At 35.4% G+C, this 19009-nt stretch overlaps 1 protein-coding gene across 1 annotated transcript; it reads left to right on the forward strand.

Annotated features, from left to right (window-relative positions):
- Positions 1-4259: 4259 nt before the first annotated feature.
- On the forward strand, positions 4260-18141 carry LOC109063378 (28S ribosomal protein S9, mitochondrial-like). The gene is made up of 11 exons (XM_042725631.1): positions 4260-4419; positions 4946-5128; positions 9311-9373; positions 9464-9494; positions 9596-9675; positions 14093-14178; positions 14377-14452; positions 14557-14725; positions 15920-16028; positions 16591-16760; positions 17770-18141. The coding sequence occupies exons 1-11, from the start codon at positions 4321-4323 to the stop codon at positions 17859-17861; spliced, it is 1158 nt and encodes a 385-aa protein (XP_042581565.1). The 5' UTR covers positions 4260-4320; the 3' UTR covers positions 17862-18141.
- The last annotated feature ends 868 nt before the right edge of the window (positions 18142-19009 follow it).

Consider the following 19009-nt stretch of genomic DNA (forward strand, 5'->3'; position numbering starts at 1 on the left):
CCTCTTCTTTCTCCCTACAGATAAGCAGCCAATCAGTGCAGGTGCTAGTTCATGCAGGGTAGGGGCAAGGGGTAGGTTCCATGGCCCCGGGACATGAAAGGAGCACTGGCACCCATGACAAAGACACACACACACACTCAGGCACTCACACTTTTGCACCCCAACGCAAGTGTGTGTTCAAGGGGGAAAAGAGAAATCTGTTGTTTTTCTTTCGCTTTTTCACCACCCTCACTCCCCTCCAGCTGTTATGTCTTAGAATCAATCAATGGTGCTCCCTGCATCGGCAAACTATTCATATTTGATTAATTATTGTAATATGGGCCTGCATTGCGCCTTCCTAAATTGTGGCTTATGCTGCGTTATAAGCAAACGAGTTATGAGTATGAGTGAACTTGTATACTAGACGGTTAAATAATAGCCTTGCTATATTCATTGCTATTGAAATAGCCACTTTGCATCACATTATGCAAACTCGTAAGAACACATTTGTAGTGTTTGTCGCAATATTTCCATTTCTTGAAATAAAGCCTATTTCAAAAATCTCTGGACATTTGCCATTTACTTTGGCATTGGCCCCAAGTAAACAAAATCATTAGACCAAGTCTTAACAGAAAGCATGTGCTGTTTGTAACCACTAAGATGTTTTCACATAAATCCCCCGTGAATGGAATGAGAGATACAGCGTGCAAAATACCAGAGGAAAAGCAGTTTTAAGCAGACTGCCCCTATGGCTGATTGTGTCAGCCACAATGGACACTGTAAGCAGTGTGAAAGCTTTAAGGTGAAAACGACACACACTGTGAGATGTGCTTATCCCATCACGAGCCAGTAAGGATATTAGGAAAAGCATGATGGAAATTATGACTGGAATAAGCTTGCATCTTACCACTAAAGCTTAAAGAATCCAGACCAATCTCTCTCTCTCTCTCTCTCTCTCTCTCTCTCTCTCTCTCTCTCTCTTTCCCTCCTTTTTCTTGCCCTCTCGTGCCATGCCGCTTCTAACCCATTTTTTCCCTGCAGTGTAAATCTGTATTTCTCAAAAAGACTCAATTTCCACATTTCAGCCTGTGGAATTTGCTATTCCTTTCTCATTCTTTAAAACCACACAGCTCTTTTGCCTTTCAAGGAATTTCCTTTCTGGACTACAGCCACTTTCCAAAATTCCAGGAAAGGAGGAGAACATTTATTAAACTTTTGAAAAGACAACAAAACCATCTTCACGAGAAAGTGGTGAAGTCACGACACCATGCTTTACAGTTAAGGACGATAAAGCAGTCACACTTTGTTGGTCTTGCAATAATTTTGACATGTTCCAGGTTCAATAGAAGCTGAGCTCATTCAACACCATGTGTGGGACAACTGCATAAAAACAGAAATGATTTCAACTTTTCAACTTTTGAGGATACTACAGACAAAAGACTGTTTTTCATGCATCTTTCAATTACGAAAGTTTGGGCTTTTTGGCATTTCATAAAGTTTTAATTTTTATTTTTTATTTTCAGACTAGTGGAAAGAAAACATCCAAAATGCACTTTAAGTGTTTCATCTGTTTGTGTCTGAATTCAATTACAATACATATCTTCAAAGGCCATTTTCTCAAAATGAATTTTTTCGCCTGTACTGAGCAAAAAATCTACACTTCAGCAGCACTTACACACCTCAGACTGTACAGTTTTATTTGTATCTATATTCTATTATATTTTTATTATTATTTTTTTTTACAGTTTTTTTTTTTTACATATCTGTTACTGGATTTTACTGTATACAACATTTTATTCCTGAAAAAAATTGTGATTTTTTTTTTTTTTTTTTTTTTTTTTTGTGTAATTTCTAATTTATGGTGTGATAAAAATAAAAATAAAAAATTCCCTCTGTACCTTTGACTCTAATATGTCATCAAAATGAAACATGAATTTTGAACCTAGCTCAATGCTCAGATTTTTATTCTGGAAATGTATGCAAATTATTCCAAATTTTGCATATTTAAACAGAACATTTCAGAAAACTTGTAATACAAAAAATATTTTAAATTCTTAATGTAATCAATCAACTGTATGGTGATTTCTATTAGTTTTTTTTTTTTTTTTTTTTTTTTTACCCTGTTAACCTGAGGTGTTTCGCTTTAAAGCAGAAAGCTTATAATTGTATAATTATACGTCTATTAATTATGTTAAAACTTGGATATTATTTGTTATATTGTTTATGTTGTCATGGCAATTAACATGTGACATTAAACAGAAAAGGCTAAGCCATTTTTCCTTTCCCATTTTTTGAGCTAATCAACATTATGCCAAGAGTGCTGTAGATTAAGCTGAGTTGTATTGAATGTTGATTGTTCCTTTTATTTACATTTCATGTAACTGATATGAGAAGTGATTTAGAAGTGTAAAAATGAATAGAGTCTAAATAGAGAGAAGGTTAAAAGTGTTTACGTCTTAAAAACCAAAATTCAATTTAATAGAATTCTTCAACCTTATGCTGTACAGCTTTGTGACATTTGACATTTTTCATATTTGCGAGGGTGGCTCACAGAAACACCTCCAGCAGACGTGTTAGCCCTGAGTTAGCTGAGTTAGGCCAGAACTAGCATGTGATTAATGTGAAGCTCACTAACCCCCATGGTGAATTGGAGACCAGGGGTCGAGCCTATTTTTCTTTGTGAACGCTTGTGGCTAAACCTGAGCGCAAACGTTGTTCATCATTGCGCCACATTAGCTCGCCAGAGCATTGACTGGCACAAACCAGAAGCGTGTGCCCCTTCACTTTGATTAATGTTCACAAACACTCACTCCAACTCTATCATGAGTGAAGACCCGGCATCTATTAGGAGCGGTGCACACATACATATAACCCTGGAATAAATGTTGGCCTGTGGCTCTGAACCCTCCATCTGATTTGTTCATACAAAGTGTGAAGGAGATGGAATTTTTTTTTTTATTATTAATTAAAGTTGCTCTCACCCCACATCTGAAAATGCCTACTTCCAGACTATTTAGTATTCAAATAATTGTATGTCAAATGAGATATGCAGTTTTCACTTCTGATGAACATTTTACTATCCCCCTACTACAAGGGTTTTCCAATAACAGAGAACAGTATATGGCTGACATTTTAGATCACATGACAAATCTGACCTGTTGGATGATGCATGTCCAGATATGTATACTCCACATATTTGAAGAAGATACTTTTTTAGCAGTTTAGAATTATGTAGGCTACCTTTAATACATTTATTCATCACAATTGTACCAACGATGCTGGTATTAACACTCATCAGCCTTGATTCTGACAGATATAGGTCAGGTCTTAGAGGTGGTGCATGTTGTATAATCAGGCCAAGAACATTAGTGAGAATATTTTACATTATATTTAGGAACAGGCATCTAAAGAGTGATCAAAAATTTTGTTTAATTGCAACTGCCACAAATTTTGGATACCTTTATTTAACACTCTTACTAGAGATTTGTTTTAATACACTATTTTAAATGTTCAAAAAATAATCTAAAATTGTAAAACTTCAACTGTATTATTATTATTATTATAATTATTTCATCAAGTTATTTTAGCATATATATATATATATATATATATATATATATATATATATATATATATATATATATATATATATATATATATATATATATATAATTTTGATTAGAAAGGTGGTTTTTCTTCCAAATCTATTTAGAGTCTCTAAGAACAGATTACTGTGTAGGCCTACCTGGAGAAATATTTTATATTCAGATTTTATATTTTATTTTATTCTGGATTCTGATTGGCTGGCAGGTATAGGCTGTACAGTACAACCTTTAATGCACAGTTATTTCCAAGTCAGTTTAATCACCGTTTCATATTAATGCGCTGCTTTAACTGATTGTATTTCAATATTTTATGGTACTGTTATGATGTTTTCTTTCCTTCTTTCTTTCTTTTAAATAATGCTCAAAACAATATACAGACAATGACAGATTATAATTAATGATAAAAAGATAAATATGTAAATAATAATAATAATAATTATATTAAAAGGGAGTAATAAATTCATTTCAAACTAAAAATAGTTTTGAGAAGTCATTAAAGACAGTGAAAGAGTGTCAAACAGATCGTGTTTTTACAGCTTTTTTGTATATAACTCAAATTGTTTAAGGGGAAAAAGAGAGGTCTGGAATTAGAATATTTGTATATCTGTGAATGTGGAACTTTTTCGTACCACTACAATGTGCCAAAGATATTTTTGTGAGTGATGAACGATCTTGCCTGCTTCCAGGATGTGATGTAGTCTTCACTTCCTGTAAAAGCGCGAGTCGTCGAGCAAACATGGCTGCCTCCGTTTGCAGAGGCGTGAGGTCGATTTTATGGAAGTATGGGAGCTGCGGGAAGAATTTCTGCGTGTCCCGATCAAAGACGGTTCCGCAGGTGAAACGCGTTCTTATTTTTGCTCCGGCACACGCACAGAGCTGTTTTTGCGACTATTCAGTCGTGATTGGTACTGATGTTTCGGAGAGTATCGTGTCCTTGTAACAGTACAGTGCTTTTGGAGTCAGTATAAAACGTGTAGATTGACAGGAACGAGTGCTGTCTTTCTGTTTCATTGCATACATGTCGCGTTAATAACCTGCACTATTTGAACGGTTTATATTTTATATTTTACCCAAGACAATATGGCTTAATATGATGTCCTCTGCCCAAGCCAGCTAATTAGATAATACAGATTCAGAAATTAAAATAAGATTATAATAATGTAGACCTTTACTTTAATTTAGAATAATATTCTTAATAAATACAAGTTTTTTATATATATAGATTATTTCTTTCTACTTATTATTGATGTTTTGTTATTTTATATGAGCTTGATCACCAAGGTTACTTATTAACTTGTTCTTTGTAGCAATTGACTGAAATTGGTTCTTATTTGTTGTTCTTGTTTTATTCTTAATTCCAGCTGCCAGTCAGACAAATTTGTGTGTCATCCTCTTTATGGAAGAAGAACCTGGCTGCAGCAGGCCCTCAGAAATTCACACAGGAGTTTATCGACAAACAGGTGGAGGAGTTTGAAGTTGGCAAACGGCATTTGGCCAACATGATGGGGGAAGACCCAGAGACATTCACACAAGAGGATATTGATGTGAGTTACAATTCTATTCTATTCTGATCTGTTCTATGCTCTGTTCAGTCTTAATTATTATTTTATGTACGTATTTATGACCATATTTTATTTTAGTAGAACCATCAGTATTTTATCTTCAACAAATAAAACTTGTAACAAAAGCATTGATACAGCAGTAGCCTACATCTGAATCTTTGGTTTATTATTAGACACACACATTGTTTTTTTTTATGGTTTATGGGGGCTCTCCATAAAAAAATAAATAAAAAAAAAACATGGTTTTTGGTTTTTATACCGTACAAACTGTATTTTTTATTGCTCTACACCAACTAAACCCCTAAACCTTTCTGCAATTTTAAATAAAAAAAACAACAAAATGTATTCTGTATGATTTATAAGACTTTTGAATTACAGGGACACCGAAAGTTTCCTCATAAATCACCTTCAAGCTGTAATAACTATGTAATGCCCGTGTCATTATACAAATTTGTGTCCTCATAAACATGAGAATGGACAAAGTATACCTTCTTCTGCTTCACCTGTTAAACTGATGTGTCATTTGTTCATAGTCTAAAATATATTTTACAAGATATAGGCTTTAGATGGTGTTATTATTCCTTTGATATTTATAGTATAGTGTACATATTTGACTTATGACAGGTGTTAGAATTATGTAATTTTACAGCAGCTTAGACAATGATGAGCTATCTTGTCACTAAAGACTTTTATGAATAAATCTCTTAGAAATCTGAGAGGACTGACTCAGTACTCAGTGCCAGTGGTACTGCAGATGTTAGGTTTTAAAAATTTAAGTATCTACTTTTGACCACCCTAATCATAAGAAAATTACAGTATGAGTCATTTCTAAATACAATTGTGCCTTAAGATTTTATTCTATTGGTTTTTTTTAACCCGTCTGTCTTCTATATTCTAGAATAGTGTTTCTCAACCTTTTTCACTCCCAGCCCTCCCATTGTCCACAACAATATTAAAAGTTCTAGTCCTAGTTTTGTTTTTCAAAACTTCTTATAATCTAACAGGAACTCGTAGTTTCTGTAAATGGAAAAAAAAAGTATAATTACAAATAAAATAATTAAATTTCAGGATTCCAAAAGTTTTAATGTTATTCATTTCCCACTCTTTTTAACCAATGAATTTACATGACTATTAGTCATTTGTGATTTACTGGAGAAGTATAAGATAATAATTTCTATATATAATGTTTACTCCTTATACAATTCACTGAAGTTTTAAGATTTTCCTAATTTGCATGACCTTTCCAGGTATAGAAATCATACTTTTCCTTAAACTCTGAGAGCTTCTTCAACTTCTTGTTGAAGGAATGTAAATTTAAAAGAAGAAATAGATTAATTGTATTTAGTTGGTTAAGATAATTTTATTGTTCTGTCTTATTTTAACTAATTTAAAGTCAATCTGAGGCCTCTTAGTGGGCCCCGGTCGTCTAGGTTGCTTGGTGCCTCTCTTTTGGTTTCCTTACAAGCCTCAGAAGGAATGAAGATAAGAAAACTAGAAATACAAAGACTGATGCAATCAATACATATCATTGTGACTCCTTTGAGCTAAACGTAAAGTCATCAGCTGGTGTCACTGCAGAACTTCTGGGACCCGCTTAAAAATTGGCATATATTTACAAACAGTATTTATGTCCAGTATTTTATTCTGTGCCAGACGGGAATGGCCATAATTGATTTATCCCACTAATTTGGTCCAATTTCTCGATTCTTAGCATTATTCCCCAATCTCTGTCACCATTAATGAATTGAGTCCTCAGAGTAAGTGTGGCTAAAAGAAGCTGACACGTACCGTCCCTCTGCCAGCTGATCGGTGGGTAAGGGGTGGAAAATGGCTGCGACTGCGGGGCACAGAGCGAGTACAGGATGGGGCGTCTGTGCCTGAGCTGGCACCGGCGTGTCTGCCAAGCGCTTCAGCCGACATGACGTTCCCTTGAATGCGCTGAAGGTGTGAAACAGCTGCACAGCAAGCGCTGCCAGGAGGAAGTAATTAATAAAGACTGCAAGCCTCACCTGCCTTCTCCCGCTGTCTTTCGTCTACTCGCACACACATTGCGTTTGCACCCGTCAGGTGGGATCTGACTTTCACAGAGCCCATGCAACTGAAATTGGGAAGAAATTTGCTGAGTTTTTGACGGTTCTAACTTGAGCAAACTTTGAAAGCAGAGTGGTTTCAGATGTTTTGGAAAATAGTGCAAGTTATGTGATTTGCATTTATGTTGCGTATTATTGGAGCTTGGCAGTGTGACAATTTATTTCTATTGATAATATCAGCTCGGGGATACTGCAAAATATCTTGCTTTGTGTTCCACAAATACAAAGAAAATATACTGATTGCAAACAACATAACAAGTAGGTTATGTTTAGGTGAACTATTGTTTAACATGACAAAAAAAAAGTGAACAAAAAAATTATTTAAAAAGATGCCAAATTTTTTAAAATGTACCTGTGCTAGATTCTTATAAAAATTAAATTAAGATTTGAATACCTTTTGTTTAGGATGTATTTAATTCAGAAATGTAAAAGTTGTTCCGTGTGTAATTTTATTATTATTTTTTTTTTTAATGTGCACTTCAAAAGTTTGGGGTCTGTAAGATTTTTTTTTTTTTAAATGTAAAGTCTCTAATGCTCACAAAGGCTGCATTTATTTAATCAAATACAGTAAAAAACAATTTAGAATAACAGAGTTCTGTTTTAATGTTTTAAAATGTAAATATTCAGCAGCCATTACTCCAGTCATCCAAAAATCAGTATGCAGATTTAGTGCTTCAGACGGATTTCTTATTATTATTATCAGTGTTGAAAACAGTTGTGCTGTTTTTGTGGAAACTGTGATACTTTTTTTGTTTTTGAAAAACAGAAAGTTCAAAAGAGTGGCATTTACTTGAAATATAAATCTTTTGTAGCGTTATACATGTTACTGTTTGATCAAGTTAATTTGTCCTTGCTGAATAAAAATAATAGATTTTTTTTAAAAATCCAGGCCCCAAACTTTTGAAAAAAAAAAAATGTATGAATTGAACAGATTTTCAATCAGGACAAAAAATGTATATAAATAATTTCACTGAGCCATGTGGTCACATGGATATCAATGAGTAAGATTTTATTCACAATTTATTTTTTATTAAGGATTTTTGTGTGTGTGTGTGTGAACTGTGAACTATTCATTTTATTGTACAGTATGGAAGGGTCAGCGAGAGAGTACACATGGTCATGTAAAATGAATTATGACTTGCAAGAAACCTTGACTAACAAAAAAAAAAGGTGCTACAAAAGCGATGTGATGGCAGGATTTGCATGGGTTAAAACATGTATGTCCTTGTCACCTGTGAAGGTCAGACACTTTTAGATTCTCAGTGCTACATTTTTCATGGCACGTGAAACAAGTGGTCAGATGTCTCAAAAAGAAAAAAAAAAACATTTTTGAGGGAGTGTGAGTAGCAAGTTTGTTTTCCCAGATTGGGCTTGTGTGAAGTTTAGGCAGCAGAGGTTTCTAGAACACTATGACGAGGCTAAACCTCCCTGAGGGAGTTGGGCCATCTTGCTTTTCAAGGTATGAACAGGTGCTGCCTTCATCTGTCACTGCATCCTGCACCGTTCTGTCTGTTCTTCTTTGTGTTGCTTTATTTCACTCAGTTTTCCTCACCCTCTGGTTATGATGATGGCCCAATACATGGATGTCTGTTCTCTTAGAGTGCATCTGCCATCACCTCAGTTTTTTCTTTTATGTTTTCTGTCTCTTTATCCTGAAAACAGGGTCAAAGACCCAAAGGTTGCCATTCTGAATGTCTCATGTTATGCAGATGAAAGCTTTATGCCCTGCTGAATGCTATCACTGGAATAATTTGGTTCTTTATGAGAGTATTTGAAGTAGAAGAGATCAGTGTTTCCCACTGTAGTAAAACACACGGCTGGGGTGTATAGAGAGACCTGTGAGGTGCACAATAAAAATCATGTTTTATTGAGATACTGTTGCTTGTAATTTAAGAATTGGAATAAGCTGACTTTTTGTTTGCCTACCATAGTCTACTTGAGTAGTAAGGTTGAGAAATGTATTCTTAATTAAAATTAGTTAAAGTGTAATTTTTAGTAAGTGACAAACTAATTAGCCATTTAATGGAAAATTAAAAAGAGTGTGCATTCTGATTCACTTTGTTTGTTTGTTTAGAGGAGTATTGCATATCTCTTCCCCTCTGGACTCTTTGAGAAACGAGCAAGACCTGTTATGAAGGTGAGATTTCATCCAAATTTTTATATATATTTTTTTGATAATTAATAACACTGTCAATTTGTTCATTATGTTGCTTTCTTTTTATTTTAGCACCCAGATGAAATATTCCCAAAACAGACAGGTATGTAGAAGTTGCCTTTTAACTCTTTCTATACTCTTTGATGCCAAATATAAGCTTCCTGATATCTGGTAATGAACTACTTGTGCCCTGTTCTCTCTTAGCTATCCAGTGGGATGCAGAAGGACGCCCTTTTCACTTTCTGTTCTACACAGGGAGACAGTCCTACTATTCCCTCTTGCATGTAAGTTCATGCTCATGTTAAATGCTTACATACAATAGGCAAAACTAGAGTGTTCTAGGTGATATTTTATTAATAGGTGTTTATTGGTTACCATGTAGATTGAGAATTTATTTTTGTTAGTATTGGTTGATATTTAATACTTCATTTAGATGCATGCTTGTTTCCCCTATTTTTTACATTTAATTTCATCATTCTAGTCTCACTTTAAAAACACTGATAATTTAATTAGTAACACTGTTAAATGTAGACTAGCAAATCTCGAAATTAATCTCCATTATTCATCGTGCATAATATTGTGATAGCTTAATTTTCTTTAAGATGACTGATTTTAGCTTTGTGTTCTGCTTTCTAATTGAAATCAGTAGTGTAGAATTTAATATCAGTCATTTATTGGCCATTAATCATTTAATTAAATTAGTTTATAGTTTAACTAATGTGCCAAAATTATGGCGGCCGAAGATGAATTTCTAGTTTTTGGAAAGCTAAATCCATTGACCAAATGATTTGGTCAATTTTTGGTATGAAACTAGGCGTGAGCTTTCTGTCAATTTTATGCCAAATTAAAATTACTTTTAAATATGGCGTGGCAAGTCACTGTAGCCAACTCAGTTTAGAGGGTTAGTTCACCCAAAAAAATTAAAATTAGCCTGTGTTGTACTCACCCTCGAAGCATCCTAGGTGTATATGTCTTTCTTCTTTCAGACGAATCCAGTCAGAGTTAAATGTTAAAAAATTTTCTGCCTATTCCAAGCTCTATCATTGCAGTCAGCAGTGTTGCAGTTGAACAGTCCACAAGTCGTCAAGTAAAGTGCATGCATCCATGATAAAACATGCCTCACATGGCTTCGGGGGGTGAACAAAGGCATCCTGTAGTGAATCCAAGCTTTTTGGTAGAAAAATATCAATATTTCAAATGTAGTAAACACTTTTCTCTCACTGTAACTGGTGTTGCGGCTTAACAACGGTATCACCTCCAACACGATCTATTCGCAGCAAACCTACTCTTTACTGCTAGTTATAGCACAAAATAAACATGAATAAACATCAGAAGGTATGTTGACAGAGCCAGTACAACTTAATAAATTGTATCATGTCTAATGTAATCGCTCAATCAATGTTTCAGCCATGGAAAGATGCCATGGAAAAAAAAAAAAAAAAAAAAAAAAAAAATCTCTAGAGACTAAAAAAAAAAAAAAAACTCTAGAGAGGAGCATTTAGCTGAATATATAGTATATACTGTATTACATATTCATTTCATTTATATATATATATATATATATATATATATATATATATATATAAATTGGACCTCTTCATTATTTAATTTGCTGAATAAATCTGTAATGAATATATTTTATTATTTAAATTGGAGTAGAAACAATTATATTAAATATAAATATATATGAAAAAGTTGATATAAAATCTGATTTGTGCAATTTAATTGTTTTATACAGATATGCAGAGTGTGTTTAAAACTAAATTTAATTAACTGATTATTAAGCTTTATTTTCAGTTTCAGTTTTCAGCAAAAAGAAAAAAAAGTTCAGTTTCAGTAAAAAAAGAAAAAAGAAAAAGAAAATTTGGTGCCTCACTAAATTTATCTGTATCAGCCATAATTTTCATTTAGTTAACTTGAACTGGTTTGGGGGGAGATCTTGATTTGTTTTTGGTGTGTGATTGATGGTTTGTATTGTCTGTGATTGAGGGTAGGTGGTGGCACATAAAGGGGGTATGTGGTGGAGGATGTGTGAGGGCTGGGATAGATGGGGTGTGGAGGATGTGACTTTGGTCTCTGATCCCCTTAACAGGGCCTGGATGGGGTGATGGGGGAACAGCCCCTCTGCTCAGAGACAGGCTTTGTTTGATATTTTACCCTTAGTGTGCTAAATCAAATGAAATCGTACAGTTGATGTTAAAACAAACCAGTATAACAGGAGATTGGAATGATTAAGGAAAATGCAAATGGCAGGTTTGGATTTGTGAAAAGAAGAGGGATGAGAGTTAGGAAGATGAGTGTGACTGAGCTCTTTCTCCTGCTTAAATCCCATTTACAACAGGGCGCATCACACACTTCAGTAGGCACGCCAGGGCTTTGTGATATTAGGTGTGCGTGTGAGTGTGTGCGCGTGCACATGTGCTGTGTTTTTGTGTGTAGGTGTGTGTGCACATCAGCCTCAGGGGGTTTACTGCGATGGGAAGAGCCCCAGAGAGCCTCCTGCGTTAACCGCCTCTTTGTCACCACGGCTAATTCCTTTTCAAAGTTTGTTTGTTTTAGCTTATTTTTCCCTTCTCTGCTATTCATCTATGGACTCGACCTTGGGCTAAGACGTCTCTCAGTAGCAGTAAGGAGTTTGTGTGTGTGTGTGAGTTGACTAATGCGCCATTGTCCTCAGTGTGCCCAAGCCCCTCATCCTCCCCTTTGCCCTGCAGTGGCTGGGACCCCTGCTGCTAATTTATTTAGGTATGTATGTATATGTCTGCGTGCGTGCGGCTGTTTTATCATGCTTCTTATAATAAGGAGGTGGTTCTTGTTGTTAAGAAATGCTGTGTTGTGAAGATAATGTTGTACTATTCTCCTTGCTGAGGGGAATATTTTTCTAGCATGAGCAAAAGGAAGCAAAACACAAACATTCGCAAACTCACTAATATACACAGGCAGTGAATATGGACATTTACCTTATAGTCATACTTCATATACAAGAACACTATACAGCTATCAAAGTAACCCACTTGCACACTCAAGTAATCGGAAGTATTCTAGTACAGCATTAATCTATTATTTAAACATTAATTGCATGACCCTTTTTATTCTCTCAGTCTAAAAATGTATATGTCCCACCAAAGTTCTGTATCAACTGTATATGCCGAATTGGGCCTCATTTTTGATGCTAATTGACTGATTGCTTTAGAATTTTCAACCCTTTCTCAAACCCAGATCATTCTCAAGCTTCAAGAAAAACCTTTGTTAGTCAGCTAGATAATGTTACCTTGGTGAGTTGAATTTGACAAAATACACAACAGCATTCAATACATCATTAAGAGTTTAAGTTTGCAAGACATGAAATTATCAGAAAAAGACCAGCATATTTATTTTGTAGGGACTGTGCAGAATTGGCGAGTTGCTTTTGCAATGGTATTGCTTTTTATTTGTTTTTGAATGTGCCTGTGCCATTGCTGGACTAGCCTAAAAATATTTTATTTTGTTGCGTAATTTGAGCTAAAGAAGCATACTTTATGACAGTTGTTGTCAGATGTATTACCTGACTTGAAATCTATTATGTAAACTCCATTTTGACAGTTTTGGAAATTTCTGTCTTTCCCCATTAGCTGCCCATGTGCGTACCAAGATGGCCACAGAATGGCTCAAGAGTACTTCCTACTTGTGACTGCAGGCCCTTCAACTCTGATCTTAACTTGTGTTGATTATACTGTATTTTTGACTTAACCTTCGACAAAATCCTGTGCGCGCTTTGGGAGGAGCGAGTCTGTATAATTTGCCCGTGATTTGTTGAATACAAGGAGCCCCGGCCAACCAAAGGGCTACATTGAAGTTCATATTAAAAGCTCAAACGAGGAGCCTCTCTCCCCTCCTAAAGGCATTTGAATTTCTCTGGATTCGTTATGGCGCTGTGATCACAAACGTGTAACGTGCATTCCCCCGCTTTTTTTCTCCCTCCCCCCTTTCTTTTCTATTACTCCTCCTTTTTTGTGCTGAAAATTGGTTTTTGCCCGATGTTTGCTTTTTTGGCGAGTAGCGGTGGATTATACGCACTCTATCAGGACCGAATTAAACAAACAGCTGTGGGATAATTGAGGGGGAAATGAATTCTCGCACAGGCATGAGGAAGGTGCCGACGTGAGCTGCATGCCAGCGCCGGGGCCCCGCGTCAGACCCCTGCTCCGCACCGCTTCAGCACCACCACGCCTGACGGGCATGATGCCAATTTAGACAAGTGTGCCCGAGGATGCCATCTTGCTCCGCATGGCAGATTCTCTTGTCAGGAGGACGTGTGAGTGTGTGTTAGAAAGAAGAGAGAAAGTGCGGGGGGTTACGGCCCAAGTGCTCCCCAATTCAATTTTCCCTCCATACACACACACACACTCACACACCATTAAATTCAGCCAGAACTGAAGAGAGAGCGAGAGATGAGATCTGCCTTCATAATAGAGTGTGTGCGTGTGTGTGAGCGTGTGTGTCGGGGGGATTTTCAAATCCCTGCTTTTGCTTCACTGCATCTTTTCTTTTGAGGGATTCCTGAATATCTATGAAGAATACCTCGTCCTTCATTCTGTGTATTCATTGACTTATTAGTCAACAGAGACCATGCTCAGAGGATTCTTTCTTTCTTGTTTAGCATTAATTCTGCTTTTGCTATTGAAATTGACCACTTTCCATTTCTCTTTTCTGTTATTCTAGGACGTCTATGAGAAGATTCTGGCGATAGAAAGACACCAGGACAAGATGAGAAATAAAGGCCTCTTCACGTCAGAGACCAAACAAATGTGAGCGCTTCAAAACTTCCTGCAAGAAAAGGAAGATAGCAAAAGCACTGTCACAGAGCCAAATGTATTTGTTATATATAGTGCTAGGAATATTAGAATATTAAATTAGGAGTCAATCTAGTAAGGAACATTTTTAAAATGCTGACTTTCCCTGAAATTGATGATTGTGATGGCTTGACTGTGTTTGTTTCCTCACAGATTGCTGACTGGGAGCAGGTGGCTGTTGAAAGAGGAAATTGAGGAGTATCTGGTGGAGAACATTTCTGATCACGATGTAAGAACTTGTACATTTTCTGAATCATGTGAAGAGTGTAATTCAGGATGGAAACACCAGAGGGTGATGTTGGCAAACTAAGCGAGTTCTCTTGTTTTGTGTAGTATATGCGGTTGATCCAGCTGATGGAGAAGTTGTTGTCTATGCCCTACTGCTCTCTGGAGGAGGAGTTCATACTGAAGTTCCGCAAACAGCTGGAGGCTCAGTCCAGTAAACACGAGATTCCTGCCCTGCAGTACGACCCACAGGGAGTCGCTTTCAGCGTTGCAGATGGTAAAGAAATAAATAGGCTGATTAAACATGTCATTGTGTTCTGTAGTCAAGCCTTAACTTTTTCATACTGCATGTAGTCTATAGGCCTGATAATTCTGAACCTGATTTGATTATTTTCAATAACTGCATTTATTGTGCAATTTTAATTCCAATGATTGCTATCCAAATGAGGGAATTTATGAGAAAATAGAAAAGCCATATCAAAATTGAGTCACAAGAAAAACGTGTGAACGTAAAATGTTTAGGGTGAAAATATATTGCTGTTGTAAATGAATTATTGACTAGACAAACATTATTCAATTAATGTAATATTATTGTGGGCTTAATACCAAAAACCATTGTGAATTGAAAGTGGGATGAAGTGTAATATTTTAGTTTTAATATTATTCTTGTCTTTCAGCCCCATTTTTCACAATCATTAATGTTGTTTTGTTTCATTTTTTTATATATTAGAAGTATTTATTAATATTATCAATAAGCTTTTATTTTTAGTTATGTGCTTTTGTCATTTAGATTAAGCTAGGGGTTTTTTTATACTTCTAATTTTTAGTAATTTAGTACTTTTTCAGTTTTCATTTCTAGTTTCCATGTTTATTAATATTTCTTATTTTAATTTCAGCTTTTTCAAATGCCGAAAATCATTTATAATCATTCTGTATGAATATATTGATATATAAGTATAGAGATGCTACTAGTTTTTTTTTTATAAGTTTGATAAGTTTATTTTTTTTGTAATCATTTAATTTTGTAGTCTTTTTGTAATTTTTTTGTAGTTAATTTAATTAAATTTCAGTACCTCAGATTAACCTAAATTAAACTAAATAAATACAAGTATTTTTTTTAATTTGAAATTTGTTTCAAATAACAAAAATGTTTCTTTTAGTTTTAGTTAACTATAATAACCCTGCATTTTTAATATAATATAACAAATCAGATTTGACAGTCGACAAAAGATTTTCAAACCTAATCAGAATTCTGATCTGTTCCTCACAACATGAGAGAAAGTAACAGTATAATATTTGGGTGTGCTATTCCTTTAATTCTCATGTCCCTGTAAGTAAGATCTGAGAGGTAAAAAAACGTTTATTCTGCAAGCTTTGCATCTTGTCTTCCTCTTCTTGCCTAAAACTGTGTTTCTTCTGGACATACTCACTTAATTCTCACATCACTCGAACTTTGCCCTCCTTCCCACAGGCAGAAGGAAGACCGCCAAAGCCAGCATCACCCTCAGAGACAGTGGCTCTGGGAACATCACAATCAACGGCAGGAACTACCTCCACTGCTTTCCATTACTACAAGACCGGTGTGTATGAGGGCACCACAGTCATGCATCGCATCTTTGTGGAAAGATCCTTTTAGCATATCAAGAGCTTGGATATTTGTTTTTACTCTAGTTAGTATGCCATAAATGAGAGCCACACCAAAAATGTTCAGATCCAGCATTTGTGGTCCAGTGAGTGTGTTGGGTTTTTCTAATGTGGTTGAAAAGTTAATTACACAGATGAGTGAGCCGGAGACTTGGCGCTGTCAGCGTGCGGCCGGCTGCCCGCCCTTATCACTCCGTCCACTTCACACAGGCCTAATTGGAGCAGAAGGGGAGTGTTGCTCTGTGTCAGCACTGTGGGCCGTCCCCGCCAGCACACACATACTAAAGCACACATGCTTACATCACGTCTTCTCAATAGTTCTTTCAGTGGCAGGATTATCACTTTGTCTAAATATGATGATACAGTGCTCAAAGTGGGATTTGCAGGAGTGTCATTCATACAGATGTTGAAAGCCTGAGTAGTCCAGCGGAGAGAAACATGTTCTTAATTCTCCTCACACTATATATATACCTTTCACTCTCTCTTTCTGTTTCCCAGGGAGCAGCTGATGTTTCCTCTGCACTTTGTGGGCATGCTGGGCCGGTTTGACATCGAAGGCAGTGTGGAGGGCAGTGGCCACTCTGCTCAGGCTGGAGCTCTGCGATTGGCCATCTCACGGGCACTGCTCAGCTTTGTGTCTGAGGGAGAAGTTGAAAGGATAAGGCAAGGTGTGTGACAAAAAGCCCTAAAGCATTATACTGCTATATGTCTATGCATATTTCATCTGCAGTTTCTTTATAAAGTAGTTATTCTGGGTTAGTTTATGTGTAGCTCATGTTGAATACCGCAGAAAATAATTTTGTCCAAAGTTTGTGAAAATGAAAAGTAAACATTTGTGTTCTTTGTCAAATAATATGCACTTTGTTTTCTTTTAACTATATATTCATAATATATATTCATAATAAATTACACACATATATATATATATATATATATATATATATATATATATATATATATATATATTTGAATATCGCTTAAAGACTATTATAACTTTGTATCCACAATAGAATCTTGAAGAAAAAAAAGTCTAAATTATATTTCTATTTTACCTACTTGTTTTCTTATTTCTTATTTTTTATTTTTAAAAAAAACTTGCACTCTAAAGCTTGCACTACTTACTCTATATTCTATTGCTTGTTTTCTTTTTATTATAAAAAATGAATCTCTACTGTTCTTTTTAGATTCCTTTGACTTGTTTTCTTTTTGTTTATTAAGACAATTACCCTATAACTAGCGTTCTCTATTTTTTTCTATTCTAGATACTTGTTTTCTTTTTGTTTATTATATAAAAATGTATTGATCCAGTCAAATGGGCGGGATGTATGTTATTATTTTACTAATTAGTTGTAATTTTAGTAACTAGTAATTGTTTTTTGCAAATGTTTATTCAGAAAATAAACTCTTTGAGTTTACACCAATTCACCCAAATTGCTTTTTCAAATTAATGTTGCCCCCCTCTCCTTAACCTCCCAATTTTTCTTGGTAATATGTGAGTTTGTCATATTAACAACATTGTCAAGCATGTTAGACTGTACTGCATTGCACAGATCTAATTCTGACATGTTTCTGATGTAACAGTGTCAAGTTATTTTTTAATTTGCATAGCCTTTCTGTGGCAGAACATGTCATGGATGCTGTTCATCTGTCATCTGTTTTCTCTGATTACTCAAACAGCTGGCCTGCTGACCGCTGACCCCAGGATCAGGGAGAGGAAGAAACCAGGCCAGGAAGGAGCGAGGAAGAAATTCACTTGGAAAAAGCGCTGAACAGCGAAGGAACAGTACAGCACAGGAACCCTGAGAGATGACACAACTCCTCTCTCTCACTGGATTATTGTGTTATATAAACAACCATACCTTGCTGATCACAAACATAAACCAGCCCTACTGCTTCCAATCAACTACATCAGTTAAAATTCACAAAATATAGACTCTTAGTTGATGGCACTGGACATCTGTGAACTGGAAAGAGATCTATCTTTCTTCTGAGATTTAACTGGTGTGTATAAAAGCTGTGTTGAAAATAAACATGGTTTTCATATATGAATATTTCTATTTTTTTTTTTGTAATAGCCAGAATATAATAAGTTAGATTGTAAAGCTCTACCACAAGAGGGCGACAATACTCTGTTTTTGAAATTAATTCACTTTCAACTGACGTTGTTGAAGTTAATAATTTAGCTGGTTTTAGATTTTATGTATTTGTCTACGTTTTAATAATCTTATAACTCTGCTGGTTTATACATTTCACACCTCAGAAATTTGCGTAGCGCACATGGTAACGCTATAATACAAAATATTTTGTAAAAATATATTTTTTTCTGTAAAATATAAGGATTGGCATTATAGAAAAAAATTACTGTTATTTTTAGTACATACCAATGTTTTTGTTTTGCAGCATGAATGTTAAAAGTGTAACATTTGCCTTTTATTATAGGCTACTTCGTTTACTTGTATCAGGCTACCACTTTTGAAACTAGATTTGACTGCATTACATTACAAGTAGCTGCACGGTTCAGTATTTTCAGAGCGAGTTTTATTTACTTTTTGTCATCAAAAAATAAATAAAATCTTACCTACACATTTAAAATCATACCTACACTTTGAGAAAATATTTGCAGAAGCGCTAACCTCTATTTCAACTACACGGGGACACATAATTAAAAACTGTACTGTGTTTTGTCCTCCATTATATAGTTTCTGAATCACTGGCGCTTTGGTGATTGCCATCAATGCTTGCAACTTCAACATGATGGATGGTTGTGGCCTGTCTGAAACAAATAAAAGCTTTAAACAGGTGAAACTGTTGATCTGCTTCTCCGGTCAGCATTGCTACGACCTTCACCACTATCCTCTCATTGTCTTGCTCCATCTAATGGCTTTTAAATGGCTCTCGGCCAGAGGTGGGTAGTAAC

The sequence above is a fragment of the Cyprinus carpio genome, chromosome B6 (assembly GCF_018340385.1).
Source record: "Cyprinus carpio isolate SPL01 chromosome B6, ASM1834038v1, whole genome shotgun sequence".
NCBI classification, from domain to species: Eukaryota; Metazoa; Chordata; class Actinopteri; order Cypriniformes; family Cyprinidae; genus Cyprinus; species Cyprinus carpio.

What these genes read in the sequence shown, in the direction of transcription:
- LOC109063378 (XM_042725631.1), top strand. Translation starts at nt 4,321, where the DNA reads ATGGCTGCCTCCGTTTGCAGAGGCGTGAGGTCGATTTTATGGAAGTAT. An exon ending in AGAACATTTCTGATCACGAT is followed by an intron (nt 14,453 to 14,556) that starts GTAAGAACTTGT and finishes TGTTTTGTGTAG; the next exon opens with TATATGCGGTTGATCCAGCT. An exon ending in CGCTTTCAGCGTTGCAGATG is followed by an intron (nt 14,726 to 15,919) that starts GTAAAGAAATAA and finishes TCCTTCCCACAG; the next exon opens with GCAGAAGGAAGACCGCCAAA.